Source organism: Pipistrellus hanaki, assembly GCF_964339955.1.
Source record: "Pipistrellus hanaki genome assembly, chromosome: 16".
Lineage (NCBI taxonomy): Eukaryota > Metazoa > Chordata > Mammalia > Chiroptera > Vespertilionidae > Pipistrellus > Pipistrellus hanaki.
Genome location: NC_140518.1, coordinates 17,874,497 through 17,893,854, shown reverse-complemented (window position 1 = coordinate 17,893,854; position 19,358 = coordinate 17,874,497). Strand labels below are relative to the sequence as shown.

The window sequence follows — 19,358 nt, the reverse complement described above, 5'->3', positions numbered from 1 at the left end:
TATCTATCTATATGATGAGTAACAACTGCACATTCCAAAAATAAGCAGGAAAGTTAATGGTCCTTCACAGTTAATATTTGAAAATGTCTCAGTAGTCATTTTTGCCCATGGGACAAAGACTTATTGTTGTAATTTACCCTTTTAGGACTTCATTACAGTTTGGCATAGTGTTTATGTTTATGCAGATTGCAGCAGATTTTTGTCTCCCACATTGACTGCCAGGATCTTCTCCTTTTTATTTTCCTGATATCTTGAAAAAGAACCAAAAAAAAGGCTTTTCATTTCTTTCCTTTATTTTTAACTTTTTTCTCTTTGTTAACCTTACGCCTTTTGGGTCTGCCTCTTAGAAATCAATTTGGAGTTATTAGCAAATGATGGCTGACCATTATTTACATGCTAGTATCCAAGGTTATTTCTCTTAGTTTGTAAGTATATGTAAAACTATTTTTTCCCAAGTAAGTTTATGTTATTGTACTTAGCATATTTTTAGCCATTATTGAGAACTGATGCAAAATGAAAAACATACAATGTGATGGCATTATATATCATTCTTAAAACGCTGTTCTAAGATGATTATTCTACAGTTCCTATATTCAAAATGCTTATCTGGCCCTAGCCTGTTTGGCTCAGTGGATAGAGCCTGTGGATTGAAGAGTCCTGGGTTCAATTCTGATCAAGGGGACATGTGATCCTCAGTAGGGGGAATGCAGGAGGCAGCCAATCAATGATTCTCTCTCATCGTTGATGTTTCTCTCTCTCTCCCTTTCTCTCTCTGAAATCAGTAAAAAAAAAAAAAAGAAAAAAAAATTTAAAAATAAAAAGCTTATTTGGTAGGGTTTGATGATTTAGTAATGGGGGAGTGTAAAATTTATATTTCAAGTTTATAAAACCAGAAACCTGAATCCAATGTCATATAAAATGTTCAAAAAAGAATGAGCTACTAGCTTTCTCATATATAATACCTCTTTTCCAACTTGTACCTTTCCCCATCACACATATGAGAGGACCTGTCCTAGTATTTTTTGTTATAATACATATTCTTCTAAAGAAAATAACTTCATCCTGCCCTAACTGGTTTGGCTCAGTGGATTGAGTGTTAGCCTGTGGACTCAAGGGTCCCAGGTTTGATTCCAGTTAAGGGCATATACCTTGGTTGTAGGCACTTAACCCAGTAGAGAGTGTACAGGAGGCAGCTGATCGATGTTTCTCTCACATCGATGTTTCTAACTCTCTATCCCTCTCTTTTCCTCTCTAAAAAATAAATTTTATATATATATATATATATATATATATATATATATATATATATATATATATATTTTTTTTTTTTTTAAAGAAAATAACTACCTATTAAATAACAGCTATCCTTTTGGGTACAAGGGATAGGGAGATAGAACTGAGGGAAGACATGTGAGTAGATTACTTCTTTCAGTTTGCTATCATATATCATCCCCTCTTGATAGCAAATATTTTTATTAGCGTCTTACTTTGTATATGTCCATGTTTTTCTATTACTTACCATCATTATCATTTACCAAAACAGCAATATCTAGTATTGAGTACATTTTATGTACAAGGCACTATGCTAATTCCTTTACAAAGATGAGCTCATTTCAGTTGTTACAATTTCAGTTGGGAGATAAGTGGCATAGTATTGTTATGATTACATAAGCTTACTTAGTTTAGAGATGTACAGAACATCTTATTGTGTATATTATGGTTGATCCATAAATCCAAGGTCCCTATTTTATTTCATTGTAAAATATATCTTTATTGATTTTTCTCTTTCTCAGAAAAGAGAGAGACAGAGAGACAGAGAGGGAGAATCATAAATGATACAGAATTATTGATTGGCTGCCTCCTGCACATCCCCTACTGGGGATCGAGCCTGCAACCTGGGTATGTGTCCTTGACCAAATTGAACTTGGAACCCTTCAGTCTGCAGGCCGACACTCTATCCACTGAGCAAACCAGCTAGGGCTCCAAGGTCTGTGTTTTAGTTTGTGGTTGCAGGGGGGACTCACTCGATAGCCTTCAGTAGCACATTGTGCTTCAGCTGCCTTTTTCCAAAGAATAATAAATATTAATAAAGTATCTTTTTTTAGCCTTATCTACACTTTGCTCTTTAAATTTAATCCTCATAACAACTCTAAGGAAGATATGGCTCACATTTTAAAGATGCGGAATCCAAACTTGGAAAAATTTAGTAATTTTTGAAGACCACATTATATACGCCATGTAACACAAGTCTTACTTTAAAGGCCTTTCTTTTCATCATGATCTTCATTTCTTTATTCTATTATTAGAAGCTCAGTGCACAATATTCGTGCACAGGTAGGGTCCCTAGGCCTGGCCAGCGATCAGGGCCAATCAAGGCCTTCTGGGTGCTGGCTGGGGCCTTTCTTCCCTGGCTGCTGGCAGGAGCCTTCCTTGGTTCTGCACCACCCCTGGTGGTCAGTGCATGTCATAGTGAGTGTTTGAACTCCCAGTCTCCCAGTCAAACTTCCAAGAGGACACTTTGCATATTAGCCTTTTATATATATAGATTTTTCTTATACTTTCTCATAGGTGTCTTATAAGAATATATGAATTGTAGATATTTCTATGCTGGAGGACATATATTTTTTTGTCCTTTAAGATGGGGCTATATTGACTGAATTTTTATTTTTAAAATATTTTTATTGATTTCAGAGAGAAAGGAAGAGGGAGAGAAATAGAAACATTAATGATGAGAGAGAATCATCGATTGGTTGTCTCCTGCATACCCCCCAATGGGGATCAAGTCCACAACCTGAGCATGTGCCCTAACTGGGAATTAAATCATGACTTTCTGGATCATAGGTCAGTGCTCAATCACTGAGCCACGTCAGTTGGACAGCTAATTTTTAGAACATTTACAATTGCAGCTAGCCTCATTCATTATAGTCATACCACATGCATGCTCCATATTACTGCATAAATGACTTATGTAAATGTAACTATATGTTACATATATGAAATTTGTTTGAGACATTTCATATTTTGAGGAGGCGAGAGTCATTTAATGAGGAAAAACTGGCTAATATTCACTTTTATATTAGAGATATAACTCTTTGTGTAAAATGTTGCTCAGTGAATTCACTTGCCACCTTTAGGGTCTAAGTATTCCTTTCAAAAGCTGTATATTAAAAAGACAAGTCATTAGTAATTTTAGCTGCTTTTATTGGCATTAATATTTTATATGAAATATAGGAAAGATTCGATGCTCTGAAACTTTAACAGAGATATGTAGGGTTCTGATAATTTTTAATTGCATTATATTTGTCTCTTATATTTTCCAATTTCTATGATGATATGTTTATGTAGTATTTTAAATTTAAATGTAGTTATATAACATAGCTACTAGTATTTTAAACTCAGAAGTTGGCCTGACAAATATATGGAATTGCTTATATCAGTAAAATAATAATCACATAAGCCAACATACCAAGAATTTTAAACTCCTTTTATATTATTAAAAACCTAGCCGAAACCGGTTTGGCTAAGGGTATAGAGCGTTGGCCTGCGGACTGAAGGGTCCCGGGTTCGATTCTGGTTAAGGGCATGTACCTTGGTTGCGGGCACATCCCCAGTAGGGGGTGTCCAAGAAGCAGTTAATCGATCTCATCGATGTTTCTAATTCTCTATCCCTCTCCCTCTCTGTAAAAACATCAATAAAATACATTTAAAAAACAAACAAACAAACAAAACCTAGTACTTCTTCAGATATGTGGAAATGAAACCTAATACCATTAAACTAATTGTCTTTGGAGTATCGTTAGCATATTTAAAAGGCTTTTCTGAACTCATATTATTGATTTATATATGCAAAGATATTAAAGTAGGTAATTGAAATCTATACTGCCTTATTTTATCATTTTATCTCATAAACCCTGAGTTTTGCCATTCACTACTATAAAGAGATGACATGATAACAGTGAGTTGTATGCTTCAGTAATTTGCCTTTTTTTTTTTTGTAATAGCATGTATAGGTAAACAAAGGTTTAAATATCAGTTTCATTAAATGAAAAAATTTTTATTTAATTTATTCAAAATGCCACTGAAATTTGTAGGAATGTCCTAAAAGTTATTACAATAATTTTTGTAGTATTTCTTTCTTTGGAGCACTATGTTAGTCTCCACCTTTGTTGCTTGTATGTTCTATCTTTATATAAATGTGTCTAGTATATCCTTTGTGTAGTACAACATAGTTGCATGAAAATAGAACTTTTGTGGGAAGAATAGACTTACTCTTGAATTACCTTGGATATGACTTTGAATCACAAATTTTGTTAGGCCTTAATCACCAAATGTGTGAAAGACATAAAGAGATTATTTAATGCCTCAAAAAATATATAGATAAACATAAATAGTTAATTCATTTAACAAATAATAGTACTTGCTCTGTGGTCCACACTAAGGCTACAGCAATATATAAGACAAAGGTTCTGCCTTTTGTCAGCCAGATTTGTGTATAATAAACATCTGGAAAAGACAAATTAAAACACCACGAAATACCTCTTCTTTCCACTATGATGGAGGGACCAGTATTGGACTTGCTCTCCCACTAGAAACAACAGTTTTCAGAAACTGGACATTTGACAGTATTGCGAAGTGATCCCTGAGAGAAAAGATGGAGTAGTAAACTAGGTCAACTCTGGCTTTTTGCCTAAAAGTATTCTGATGATGGGGAACTCAGAGAGTGAGTCTTGTTGAACTGAGAAAACAGATCAGAAATGAATGAAGCAAGGCATCTGGAACTTACAGAGTATGAAAGAATAGAGAGCTAAGCAGAAAGAGAACTACAAAATTATTCTTAGAGCCTTTAACTTAATGAGTTGCACATAGGTGGGTGGGACTCCATGAAACTAGAGAAGCTCTAAACTGAACAATTCCTAGAGTTCCCACAGGAATGGGAGGTGTTTCTTTTGGTGGTGTTGTTTGTTTGTTTTTCCATTCTGACCAGCCAGAGTGTGTAGAGATCTTATGAAAAGCATCAGGAACATTCAGTAGAAATCCAAGAAAGGACTCATTTTGGTAGCAGAGCTCAACTAACCTTAGACTAAAAAGTTACCCCACACCTGCCTAAGCAAAGCTTTAAAAAGGCTCAAAAGGGTCCTTCTGATCCACTAGTGACTTATCTGCCTTTGAGGGTCAGAAAGCAGCTGCCTAGCCTTCCTGGGGAAAGTCAAGAATAAAGAGATGTTGACTTCTTTTGTTAATGCATCCTTCCAATATTGCTGAATGTGGAGGTGCTTGGTTACAGCTAAAGTGTCTTTTCTTGTGTTTCATTTTTAACTCAACTATATCCTCATCAGCATATTTTGTCAGAAACTTTAAATGGAAATAATCCAGTCATTAAAGCTAGAAACGAAATTATTATAGTCTGATTATAATAATGGTGATTTATATAATGTTTGCTTATGAAAGTCTAAGTTAGGATATTTATAAGTGTGATTAACATTTATGTTATCCATGAGTGCTTTTTATGAATTTGAATGTCATTCTTATGCAAGGGCCATGCTAATCTTCTCTGTATCATTCCAATTTTAGTACAGTATATATGCTGCCAAAGCGAACACCATGAGTTCTTTTTAAAACTTTTATTTTTATTAAAATTCTGTTTGTAACCCCTGACTTTGCTTTGACTTTTCTACCTTTTTTATTCACTTAGCAAATAATTATTAACTAGTTACCATGTGCCAGATATTGTTCTAAGCACTGTAACCTAAAGCATTATATTTGTTTTTATTTACAGATATAATTAATTTATAAAGCATAAGTATAATTATATTTGAATGAAAAAATAAATTTAAACTGATCCTAATTTTTGATGATGCATGCATGTTCAGCCTAATTAACTTGCTCATTTTGTTACTACTAATAAGTACTAGAACCAAGACCTAAATCTTTGAAATGACTAAGCCCATATTCTGAACCAATATGTATCCTTCCTGTCAATCTCTGCCAGATTCCCAAACTCAAGTCTCTTACAGCATAAGAATCATGTTCCCAATATTGGTTCATATCACTTCTCAGAGCCCTACTTTCCTGTTATCTCTTACATCACAATAAAATCCCTGTTTGATTTTAGATTCTTCCTACCCATTTAAATTCAACCACTTCATTTTTCTATTTTCTATCTTTGTTTTATTACCTAATAAACCCTTTTGACATAGAATTCTCTTATCCACCTGAATCATCTTATATGCCATTTTTAAATAAATAAGTATATTAAAATTCTAGGCAAAATATTATTCCCATCTTCCAAGTTGGCCTTTTATGTTCTCCACCAAGCAGTATTTAAGACTTATTAGACAGTCTGTCATGCTGTTGATTATACCACCTGTGTTTGATTGACTTATAGATGGCACTAGTCTTCTATAATATAACTTAGGTCAGAGTGACATTATAAGCGACCTTACAAAATAATTCAGATTCATTATCAGGCATGGGTAGCATGGATGAAGGAGAGATGAAGGCAGAAAAAAAAAATTAAATGTCTGCTATGAACTAAAGAAAACCTCAGCTGGAATTCTCAGAGAAGGGAAAACAGAACTCTATGAGGCGTTGAGCTTCACAGATCTTTACAATTCTCCTTGGCTCCGTCTCTTAATTACTACATATTACTCAGGTCTCCCTCAATTTCTCTTTTCCTCCTCGAGTTTCTTTCTTACATATCTACCCTAAGTTGCTAATTTCTGTCTGTCTGCTAGCCCTAAATTTCATTATGAAAATTGCTATTAAGGTTTTTAGATATATAGAGTCCCTTAAGCAGGGACCAGTGCTGTCCTTGTCAGAACTCAGCAGGTAAAATAGTTATTCTGTTGCTATGACAATGTATTAATAAATTTCTCTAAAGGACCTAAGAGCTTATAACTAACTTATAATATTTTAACTTATAATAATTTCTCCTGTACTAAACAATATTAGCTAAATAAATCACCTCATTATTTTTTAATTGATTGGTGAGATCATAATAAAAGCTTCTAATATTGGCTATTAGAAGCCTGCAGACATGCATATACATCACTTCAGATCTTCATTTGTAATCATGGTTTTTAAAAATAGGTTCAAGTATTACATACACTCTTAGCAGAGGTGAGAGTTCTGCTATTTCAAAGCTTACTTTTAGTGGAAAACCATACTATTAGCACCCTTAGCCTTTGTTGTCATGTAGATAGTAACTGGATTTATTTTGGTTTTTAAATAGAAGCTCAAAATGTACTAGTACATACACACTCTAGGATTTAAAGTGTAAGTTAGTTGTAGGTTTTGAATACTGGAATATTTCAAAAATATGTTTTAAAACTTTATTATCTTTATCCTCTGGAGAAAATAGAGAAAAATTCTGGCCATTATAATAACAAAGATCCATATTACCTTTTACAGAATATTTTAGGAATAACTTAGAATCCATTGTGGGTCAGTAATGGAGTAACGGGTGAGGATTTTGAAGAACATGCTGAAACTTGAAAAAAGTAATATAATCTTAGGCACTCAATGTCTTAGACACCTATAGTTATGACACTAATTTATAATGCATACAAATCAATTTCATATTTAATTGTTACTATGCTAAACACTTTCACCCTATTGTAGTTTATTTAATAGAATTCAGTTTGAAAGTACCAAAGCAATCTTCATAGTTTTAATTTTAATTAGTAAGTAAAATTTATATGAGCTTTCAATAAGTAAAGCTTTCGATTTGTGAATTATATTTTATATTTTATTCTTTACAAGAATGAATGGATCCCATGGCACAGAAATTACTGTTCCATAGACCACATGATTATATTTGTAATTAAATCCTATCTGTTTAGCATCCAGTATCAAACTGGTATGGTCTAGGTAATATCTTAGTCAACTGGCAGTTTTGACTTCATATACCAATAGCTGAACATTCAGGTGATTGATTTCCTTGTTTAGTGAGGTAGATTAATCTTTCTTGTGGAATTTATCACAGCTGAGTATTATAATAGATATTTGTGAATAAAGAAAACCTTTGATTACAATTATTACAAACAAAATCCTAGACTTTAGTCCTGTACTTTCCTCAGTTAATACCTGTATTTAATGACAATGAAAGACAAAATAAGGAATCTCTTCACTTTATAAAAAGAGAGAAATAGCTAAAGATTATAAACAGTTACAACTTCTGTTCATAGTTTTGATTATTAGATTTTAGCTTTTCCAGTTTGCTGTGATTTTTTTTTTTTTAACAAGACCCATCTCCTCTATGAAGAATGCAATCTTTTTTTTCTGGCACAAAAAATAGGGTAACCTGATCTGAGTCTGACAGAGTGTGTCGTTCATTTAAGTGCTTCCATCTGTTGCCTGCTGTTCCCCTTACTCATGACCCCTCTATGTTTCTCTTTCCCTTCTCTTTCCCTGTGTTTCTCTTTCCTTTTTCTTTCTTTCTTTCTTCCTTGCTTCCTTCCTCCCCCTCCCCCTTTCCCCTCTCCCGCTCTCTTTGTTTCTTTTTTTGTCCTTAGCCCCTCTGAGGAAAGCAAAGTTTGTTGAGAGCCCACGAATTCCAGAATCCGAGCTTGGCTCCCCAACCCTCACTTCAGCTCAGAAACTGGATGTGGATGCATACTGCCCTGGTAAGCATGCATGCAAAGTGTCTGCTTTGAAAGAGGAAGGTTTTTGGATCAGGCCCATCCAGCAGAGCAGTATTCTGTATGTATACCATTTATAAAAACATCCATTACCTCTTTCACAACTGATTGCATATTGTCCTTATTAGAACATAGTTTTTACTGAATATCCTTTTGTCTATTGATATTAATGAGAGTAAGTATTGAAAAAAAATTTAAAGATAATTTTCAAAATAATTTAAATAATTGTGGTAATAATTAGTTTTCAGGGTGATTTTTACAATTTGGGATACTTAAAGAAATGTTGCATTGACCATGTGCAAATAGGAATGTTAAAGATATGAATAAAAAATGTTCATTCAACACTAGCCCTCTACATGTAGCCTATTTTGCCTGATTCCTATTAGATTTCTAGATAGTATAGAAAATAGTTGTTACATTAAACTTGAATTAGAAAAGAAACATTATAGGTTCCTGATTTGGACTCCTGGACACACACTTTTAGAAATATCTCTTCTCATGAATGGCCTGTAAATACATGTGGGAGTTCACTAAAACCCTTCTTGTGTGGGAGCCAAACTGAGACAGAGTCATTATCAATGCTTAGATTCTTCCAAACTTAGATGAGTTGCCTGGCAACATTCTTTACACTCACTTTCCAGTAAGTCTATAGGGCTGTGTCAGAAATGTTCACAGCTTTAGTTGAGTATACAGATCAGAGCTTTAGTAAAGGACCTTAGAAGGCGTGGTTTTAGGACCTTTGTTTATTCCTGCTTTTTAAAACTGAAGTTAAACCACAATGAATACAACCGCTACTTATTTACAGTATTAGGGGTCAGCAGAATAAAATAATTTCTAGTTCTAGGGAAGATATCAGTAGCTCTCATCTGAAATGTCGGGATAATAAATCTCTGATCCCAGATAAGACATGTTTAATATATCAAAAGAAAAATACAATAAGGCAAAAACCTGGGTCAAACCTAATCAGACATTTGATTTTATACTACATTTGATCTTAGCCAAAAGGCTGCAAAGCGATTGATTTTATAAATTAGTTTTGAATATTGAAAAATTTGGGGATTTCACTTTCAGGGTGCAGTTGTAGATAATATGCATTTTTTAAGTTAATTATAATAATTACGTATTAGGCACCAGCTTTTCTTTTTCTAAAAGGAACAGATCAGCTATTTAAATGGCACTGTAGCACATTGTTAGAAGAGTTACTTTCATGTTTTGAGGTATCGTTATACTTCTTGGGCAGTGGAATATTGTGCTTTGCATTAGTTCACACAAATTTTAGTGTGATAAAGTAAAATAAATCCACTAATTCTCTATTCCTACATTGAGTTTTGGAAGAAGAACTCTGTCAGAGGCTTTGTCTTTTTCAAATTTGTAAGTCAGAATAATTTTTATGGAGACTCATCTTTTACTTCCTGATTGCTCATCCTACATCCTTAATCTAAAGTAGCTATTGTTATTGTCAAGAAGCAAGGTAGCTGCTATTGTTTGAATGTCATTGCTGAATCACTAAGAAGAACCTTATCCATGTTATTATTTACATATATTTTTCACAAGCATGAGTTCCTTGCTAAATTGGAATTAAATCAAACTAAACCTCAGTTTAGATGTTCAGAAAGAAAGGAAGAAACTAAAACATGTTGTAAGATAACATGGTGCCTATGGCTATAGGTTGAGAGAGGGTTTAGTATGACTTTGAAGGAACACAAGGAAACTTACAGAGATGATAGAAATGTTCTCTCTGTGTCTTGATTTTAAAGGCAGTTTGCACAGATGTATAAATTTGTCAAAATTTATTCAGTTGTATACTTCATAAGAATATGATTTATGTAAATTATAATTTTAAAAAGAGAAGATCAATAGATGAGTAAGAAATAGAAAAGAATCTGGAGTAAGGTGACAACTAGAAATAAGTGTCTATGAAGGTAAGGCAGTGATTATACTGATCAGAAAATACATGGTAGGAAAAACCTACCAGGATTTCATTGTGTTCTGCTACTTAAGTTGTGATTGTATTTGAGGCAAATTAACTATCTAAAATTTAAGTGCTCAATAATACTTTGTAACAAATCAACCTAAAATGCATTACAACAAAAAAATAAGCAATTTTTTTCTTACCCATGGATTTGTAAATATTGATTGGCATAGCTCTTTTTCTGGCTGCATGTTCAGCTCTAGGGTTCAAGTTGGGCTCAGATCTGTGGGTGTTCATTCTGGGGCTCAGGCTGAAGGAGCATCAGGTGGAGAGAAACTCTTCTTTTGGTGAATCACCTGAGCGCAAGAATGTAAGCCCAAGTGCACATGCACATTTCAAGCCTCTTTTATAACAGTCCAGGGTCCAAGTAAAGTCTCATGGCCAAGCCAGAAAATAATTTTTGTTGTGTAAAGTTTTAAGCATACCCAAACAACCCACCATGTACCCAGACCCTGGTTTCAACAATTGTTTCATCTGTTTCTACTCCTTTTTCTTCAAGTTTGCCCAAAGGAACTAAGAAGAGGGTAGGAATGCTTTAAAGTCAGCCACTCAGTGAGTAGAGTTGAGCTGATGGTTGGTTGCTTTGATTCTTGCTCACTTGTAGGCAGTGATTCTCACAATCAGGAGCTTAGTTTGGGGCGTGGGGAAGATGTGGAAGAGCCAGTACTTGCTGTGACAAATAACATCGTCTGCTTTTAGCAGTCACCCATTTTCCAACATTCATCAGGAAAGGAAAAATTTAGGTAATCATTTAAGAACTAAGAAATGAATATTAACCAGGTTTGCTTTGGCAATTGAACCAAGCTAATCAAGCTAATCATAGGTTTTATAACTGTTAGAAAGCATGGGTTTCTTTATTTGATTAAATGTGATACAAATTTCTGAGCAATTTGATATAGATGAGAACAAGCAGTTTATAATTAACAGATTCTAAAGGAAATGTAAACAGCCCAATGTGAAAATGGTAAGAGAATTGTGAGAAATAAAGGAGTCTGTGAAACTAGACTGCATAGCCTGCCATTATGGAGTACAGATTAGGGGTTTGGGTACCTTAGCTATTAGACATTTATTTTTTGGCACAGCTTTTTATTGAAGTACAATTGACATATAATATTTTCAGATATACAACATAATGACTTGATATTTGTATACGATGTGAAAGATCACCACAATAAGTCTAGTTATCACCTGTCACCATACAATTTACAATTTTTTTTTCCTGTGATGAGAACGTGTAAGATTCAATCTCCTAGCAACTTTTAAATATGCAATACAATATTATTGACTATAGTTCCTATGCTGTACATTATATACCTGTGACTTATTTATTTTATATAAGAAAGTTTGTACCTCTTGACCCTCTTTACCCATTTTCACCAACCCTGTTCCCCTCTGGCAACCACCAATCTGTTCTCTGTATATATTTGTGTGTGTGTGGGGGGGGGTGTGGGGGGGGGTCGGATAGGGTTATTTCTTTTTTTAGATTCTACATATAAGTGAAATCATGCTATATTTGTCTTTCTCTGTCTGGCTTATTTAACTTAACATAATACTCTCAAGGTTCATCCATGTTGATGCAAATGGCAAGAATTCATTCTTTGTGGCTGAGTAGTATTGCGTGTATGTGAACACCACATGTGTATCCATTCATCTATTGACGGACACTTAGATTGTTTCCATATCTTGGCTATTATAAATTATATTGTTTGAATTACTGTTTTTGTTTCCTTTGGATGAATACCCAGAAGTGGAATTGCTGGATCATATGATAATTCTATGTTTAATTTTTTGAGGACCCTCCATACTGTTTTCCATAGTGGCTGTAGCAATTTATATTCCCACCAGCAGTACATAGAGGTTCCCTTTTCTCCACATCCTCATCAACACTTGTCATTTCTTGACTTTTTGATGATAGCTATTGTACCAGGTAATATCTCATTGTGGTTTTGATTTGCATTTCCCTGATAATTAGTGATATTAAGCATCTTTTCATGTGCCTGGTGAACATCTGTATATCTTCTTTGGAAAAATGTCTATTCGGATCTTCTGCCCATTTTATTAATTGGATTGGTTATATTCTGTTGTTATAGTTGTATGAGTTCTTTATGTATTTTGAATATCAACCCTTTATTAGATATATGATTTGTAAATATCTTCTCCGATTTAGTAGCTTGTCTTTTTATTTTGTGTCTAAGTGGCCCAGTGCATGGATTCATTCACATTGAAAGGAAATTAATTAGAAGAAATATTTCTATATCATTATTTGCCCTTTATCTATAAGAGTCAAAGATGAAAGAAAATTAGTAAAATGTATATGAAAATAATATACATTTTGTATATGAAATGTATATGAAAATAATATACAAATTGATTAATAAACAATAACAGAAATTTTATAAAAACAACAAAAACATATAAAAACAACATTGATAAAAACAATGATAAATTGATTAAACTTATAATATCTCCCTGTATACCACATAAAGAGTAAAAACACTTTCAGAGTGCTTGACTAATTTCTCTTGTATTGAAATATTTACAACTTTAACATCACACGCTCTTCGAACTCAAGAGAAAACAACAAACATATCACCATGACTGAGAACGGGTTTAGATAGGAATATTTCTACTCTGCCTAGAGTTTGTCTTTGTGATTTATTAATGGTCTTCAGACATATCCTATCAACATACCGCTTTCTTTCAGCTTCAGAATGTCTACAAAAACAACTAAATTCACAATCAACAATAACAGATTGAAACACGCTTGCAATTGGCGCCAGCAAGAGCTTATATGTATTGCGCATGTGTGAGTCAACATTTATTTTTAAATTACCAGTGTGTGTTATATGTACCACTGGTCAGTGGGTCACTTAGTCTTTCATGTATGTATAGATGGTTTCCTCCTTTGTGCAGAAGCTAATTAATTTGCTGTAGTCCCACTTATTTATTTTTGCTTTTGTTTCCCTTGCCTTTGGAATCAGATCCAAAAAATTCATCACCAAGCCGTGTCAGGGAGCTTACTGCCTATGGTTTCTTTTAGTTTTATGGTTTCAGGTCTTATATTCAAGTATTAATTTATTTTGAGTTAATTTTTATGCATTGTATAAGATAGTAGTCTAATTTATTGAAGAGACTAAATTTTTGCCTCTGTCATAAGTTAATTCACCATATATGTGTGGGTTTAGTCTGGGCTCTTTATTCTGTTCCATTGATCTATGTGTCTATTTTTATGTTTTGGCACAGATTTAATTATAGTTTAATCCCTCCACAGTTTGGCTACTTTACTTTAAGTAAAGATAGTTTTTGCAAATGTTGAAAGCGTAAACCACCTCTGAAAGGAGAATTGGTGTCATCAAGAAAAATAAAGGCACACTTGAAACTCATTTAATGTATTGACCAATGTTACTCTAATAAACTTAATTTAATTTTTTTAAAGAAGAAAAAAAACAAAGTGTTCTGAATATTCAGCACTTGCTTTTTTTTTTATTTACAGTTTTTTATAGCATGCCTACACAGTTCTCACAGAGTTTAATTTACTATGATTTAATTAAATTTTTTTTTTTTTTTTTTACAAATTTCCCCCATAAGATTATAATCTCCTCAAGATAGGGATCATGCTCCATTGTTCATAACATAATGCTGTGCACAGAAAGTACTCAGTAAATATTTATTGAATGAATGCTTCCCTATGTTGTCTATCATCCGATATTTCTGCTGGATACTATTAAAGATAAAAATAATAAAATAACCATATAAACAACTTATACTCAATAATAATATATTTCTTGGCAAAATAATGAGGTAATTATTCTAGGAGCCAACCAACGTGGACTAATATTGACTCTGCTTACTTGCCTAATTCTGTAACTGTAGTTAAGGATTTAATCTTTGTGTGCCTCCCTTTTACTCTCGTAAGATAAGAAATGTAGAGATTAAATTATTTAAGACACATGAAACACTTAGAAAAGTACCAGATAGTAATATCTCAATAAGGGTTAGTTATTGTTGTTGTTATTATTACTAACTAGAGGCCCAATGCATGAAATTTGTGCACTTGAGGAGGGTCCCTCAGCCTAGCCTGTACCCTCTTGCAGTTCGGGAGCCTAAGCCATCAGTCAGACATCCTTAGCGCTGCCGCAGAGGTGGGAGAGGCACCGCCACTGCCACTGCGCTAGCTAGCCATGAGTCCAGCTTCTGGCTGAGCAATACTCCCACTGACCACCAGGGGACAGCTCCTGCATTGAGCTTCTGCCCCCTGGTGATCAGGGCATGTCATAATGACCAGTCATTCTGCCATTTGATCTATTTGCATATTAGCCTTTTATTATATAGAATACTATCAATATTATCCCAGAAATAAAACACTTTTAAAACCTTAACTAGTATACTACATTTTTTCTTTGTTTTGTGTGCTGTTCTGCACTGCACATGTGTAGTGGTATTTCAGTATAGTTTTGATGATCATCCTAGATAATAAAGAAGTAATATGCGCATTAACCCTCATGCTCTCACAAGATGGCTGCCTATGAACAGGCCGGCAGGGGGGTTAGTGAGGATGACCAAACAACTGAACAAGCAGGCTGCGTGGGGCAAACAGGCAGGCGGGGGGGGGGGGGGGGGGGAGGTTTAGTAAGGGACGACCAAGTGACTGAACAAGAAAGCTGCATAGGGTACCAGGCTGGCAGGGAGTTAGTGAGAGATAACCAAACAACTGAACAGCAAGCTGCATGGGGTGACCAGGCCAACAGGGTGGAGCAGTCAGACATTCCCCCAAGGGGTTCGGGATTGGAGAGGGTGCAGGCTGCGCTGAGGGGACACCCCCCACCCTGTGAATGAATTTTGTGCACCAGGCCTCTAGTATCCTAATAATGTTGAATAGCTTTTTACCATATATGCTTATTGGTCACTTGGCTATTCTCTTATAAATTCTTATATAAAGAATTAATTTACTCTTTCCCCAAAATAATTAATGATAGTAACAGATTATAACTCATTGAATAAGATAGGAATCTTTGAGTTTGGATGGATGGATGGATGGATGGATGGATAAAAGAAAGTACACCCATAGAAAGAATAATTAATTTACTCTTTTCCCACAGATTCTCTATACGTTCTAGATATGAGTTCTTTTTAAGGTATATGAATTAAAGATATCTTTTCCCACTCTATTGCTTGCTTTTTAACCATCTTAATAGTGTCTTTAATGAGCAGAGCTTTTCATATTAATAATCTTCCCTTTACTATTCTTTTGTGGTTAGTGTTTTAAATAAACATTCTTACTAATTGTAATAATGCTTTCCATTGAGAGAGGCAGTATAACATACTAGTTGGGAGCATGGATTATGCAGTAGGAGAGCCTGGGCTACCACCATTTATAGGTTGTGTGATTTTGAGTAGATAACTTAATTTCTCTGTGCCTCAATTTTCTCATTTGTAAAATAAGGTAATAATACCTATGTCATAAAGTTGTTATGAAGATTAAGTTAATATTTGTGAAGTGTTTGCTGATTTGCACTATATATTAAATAAATGAAGCATATAGTATGTCATATTTTCCACAACTATATTAATAAAAGAGAAATATGCAAATTGACCACACCTTCGCGACACACATCAGCCAATCAGGAGTGAATATACAAAGTAACCCAACAATGATGGCAAGTTAATTTGCATACACAAGTGTGGAGCTGCTGGGCAGGATGCCTGCTATGAGGGGAAAGGGGAGGAGCAGTGCTCTAGCCCAGACCTGCAGGCTCTTGGAAGGCTGGGAGTGAAGCCAGGGAAGAAGGACTATCCTTAAACAAATCTGTGCAACGGGCCTCTAGTAGATTATAAAGTTTTTAAAATCAATGTCTGTATCTCCTCTGTGTTTTATTCTCATAATACCTATTATTAACATGTAAATATAAAGTATTTGGTAATTATCAGAATAACTTTCTAGAAAAAAGTGAAATGGAACCCCAGAATATCCAGAAGTCAGGAATCTATGCCGAGAAGAACTTGGAAAAGCTTAAATAGTTTAATCTATAGAGAGGGGAAAGAATAATTAATGAGCAGTTACCTTTTTGTTTTATCAAGAAACAAGAAGCTTTTAATCATTCTTTGGAGAAAATCTATATAAATCTAAATATTTGTACCATAAAAATAATCCTACCCATTCTCTTATTTCTGGTCTGTGGCAGGAAAATCTATTTTTGTTGCCTCTTGGAGGGAAAATAGGGAAGGGAAAATAGAGCCTGTATTTCTACTTTGACATAAAGTTGATGAGAGTTCTATATAGATTTTCCACAGATGGAACATTTGAGTTAAATAATAGTATACAATAATGTACATATAGTCCCTTCCGCTGACCCTCACCTTGTGACTTTAGTAGAGATGTTAAGATAAATGTTAAACTGAATAATAACATATCAATGTCTTGCCATTTGGAATGGTTTCATATGTAATACTAAATATTTTTAAAATTAAGAAGTTATTGTATTTTGGCATCAAACTGTGATACTATAGCTAATGCTTACTAAGCTGAAAGGACATATCCGATTTTAAACAAATTTTTAATGTCCTGTAGGATCTGTGCTACAGTGAGTTGTTATATGGTTAGACTTAAATGCATCTGAATGTAAAACAAGACCTGAAAAAATGTTGACATTGAATCAAGATAATATAAATAAATATTTAGTTTAGATAAATCATCCTGCATCCCATTTAGAATCGATCATCTTTAGTTTCCTGGTTTCTTTTTATGTGATTTCTATACATTCTTTATTTGGAGTAAATTTATCTTGATGGTGAGGCCAAGGAAGAACCTTATACTGATTTTGTTCAGCATCCCTGAGGGACAAGGTTTGAAAAAGAGTAATTTCTATAGCTGGTAACTACTGAAAAGTAGCCTAAACAGAAAGAGACTCTAAAAACTAATTGTATGGAAAGAATGTAGCAGTCTGGAAGCAGAGGATTAAAATGAATGCCAGAGATAAGGAATTTTCAGGGTCCTATTTTCAGGGCCAAAATGAACCTGAAAGGGTTTTATTTTCGGAGTGATGAAAATATTCTTGGATTAGAGAGCGGTGATGGTTGATAACTTTACTGAAAGGCACTGAATTGTACACTTTGTGATAGTTTGTGGTATGTTAATTATATATACCAATTTTGAAAAAATTGTCTGAGGGAAAAGTGGTCAGCCAGGTCTCTCTGGCATAGGACAGGAACCCAGTCAGGATAAGCAGAGCACCTGTGTGCGGGGTGGCCATGAACAGCAGTGAAACTTGTTACATGTGGGGGGACTAGATGAAGTAACTAAGGATAATGAGAGCCAGGTTTGTCATTATGGGGGAACAGAGTTACAGCTTTGGAAAGGAGAAAAACTACCATTAACTGTATGGAATTTAATTTGAATTAGAGCACCACTGTGAATTTTAGGAGGGGTTGTATAAACAAACGTGTATGTTTATGTATGCATACATATATGTATGTACATGTATGAATATACTGACTTAGTCCACTGAGTGGACTTGGAGAACAATGACATCCTAATAGAAATGAACATAAGTGATATTTTATTTACCTTTCTTCACTAAAAAGAACCAGGACTTCTTGGGGAAAAAGACTCATTCCAGGCAGGGAGAGTACAAGATGAGCCTCAAGCATCTTGTGCCAGAAAGTAAAGAAGTGCTCAGAAAATGACAGGGATATGTCAAAATTGAAAGAGCTTTCCCGGGACAAAGCAACAAAATAATTAATGGTAGTAACAAATTATAACTCATTGAATAAGATAGGAATCTTTGAGTTTGGATGGATGGATAGATGAAAGTACACCATAGAAAGAGTAATTAATTTAGAAAAATCACTCTTTGGCAAGTATGGTGACAATTAATTCAACTAAGAAAATTAATGGATGCTAAAAGTAGGAAAAATTTGTTGAAGAGAGATTCAGACTGATACTTGCACAACAGTGTATATACTATCATTATTCATAAGATAGTAGATGTTGAAACAACCCACGTGTCCAACATCAGATGAATAGGTAAACTAAATTTTATATACACACAGGCGAATATTAGTCATAAAAAGGGGTGAAATAAAAAAGTGAAATTCTGATATATGCTAAAACATGAAGAAACCTTGAAAACATTACACAAAGTGAAATAAGCTAGACATAAAAAGACTAATATTGTTTGATTGTACTCATATGAGATACCTAGAATAGGCAAATTCACAGAGACAGAAAGTAGAAGAGAAGATACTAGGTACTACCGTGTTTCCCCGAAAATAAGACATCCTCCGAAAATAAGACCTACTTACAGGTTTCCTTCTGAGTGAAATATAAGGCATCCCCCCGAAAATAAGGCCCCCACAAGAAATTCACCAGGAAATTCAGGAATTGGATTGTTATGATGATGTTCCAGAAGATGATAACATGATTGTCATTGAATAAATGAGTAAATTCTTGATACTGTAGGATTCATAGTTTGTCTGGTTTGTGTTGACAACTACCGTACTACCGTACCAAAAATAAATTTCCTTTATTTTCACTTAACAATAAATGTGTACTGTATTCTTCTTCATGGAAAAATAAGACATCCCCTGAAAATAAGACCTAGCGCATCTTTGGGAGCAAAAATTAATATAAGACACTGTCTTATTTTCGGGTAAACAGGGTAGTAAGGGGGGGAATTGGGAGTTATTATTTAATGGGCAAAGAGTTTCTTTGGAGGAAGATTAAAAAGTTCTGGAAATGGACAGTAGAA

At 34.2% G+C, this 19,358-nt stretch overlaps 1 protein-coding gene across 7 annotated transcripts in view; it reads left to right on the top strand.

The window, feature by feature from the left end:
- Nucleotides 1-19,358, top strand: part of TANC2 (tetratricopeptide repeat, ankyrin repeat and coiled-coil containing 2) — a 248,763-nt gene that overhangs the window by 111,216 nt on the left and 118,189 nt on the right. For 3 of the 7 annotated variants that reach the window (XM_084861642.1, XM_084861640.1, XM_084861639.1), the window contains exon 5: nt 8,514-8,624. The exons of the other annotated variants lie outside the window; for them this stretch is intronic. In XM_084861642.1, coding sequence (XP_084717768.1) covers nt 8,514-8,624 — 111 coding nt within the window. The remainder of the gene's footprint in view (nt 1-8,513; nt 8,625-19,358) is intronic. 7 annotated transcript variants of the gene reach the window in all.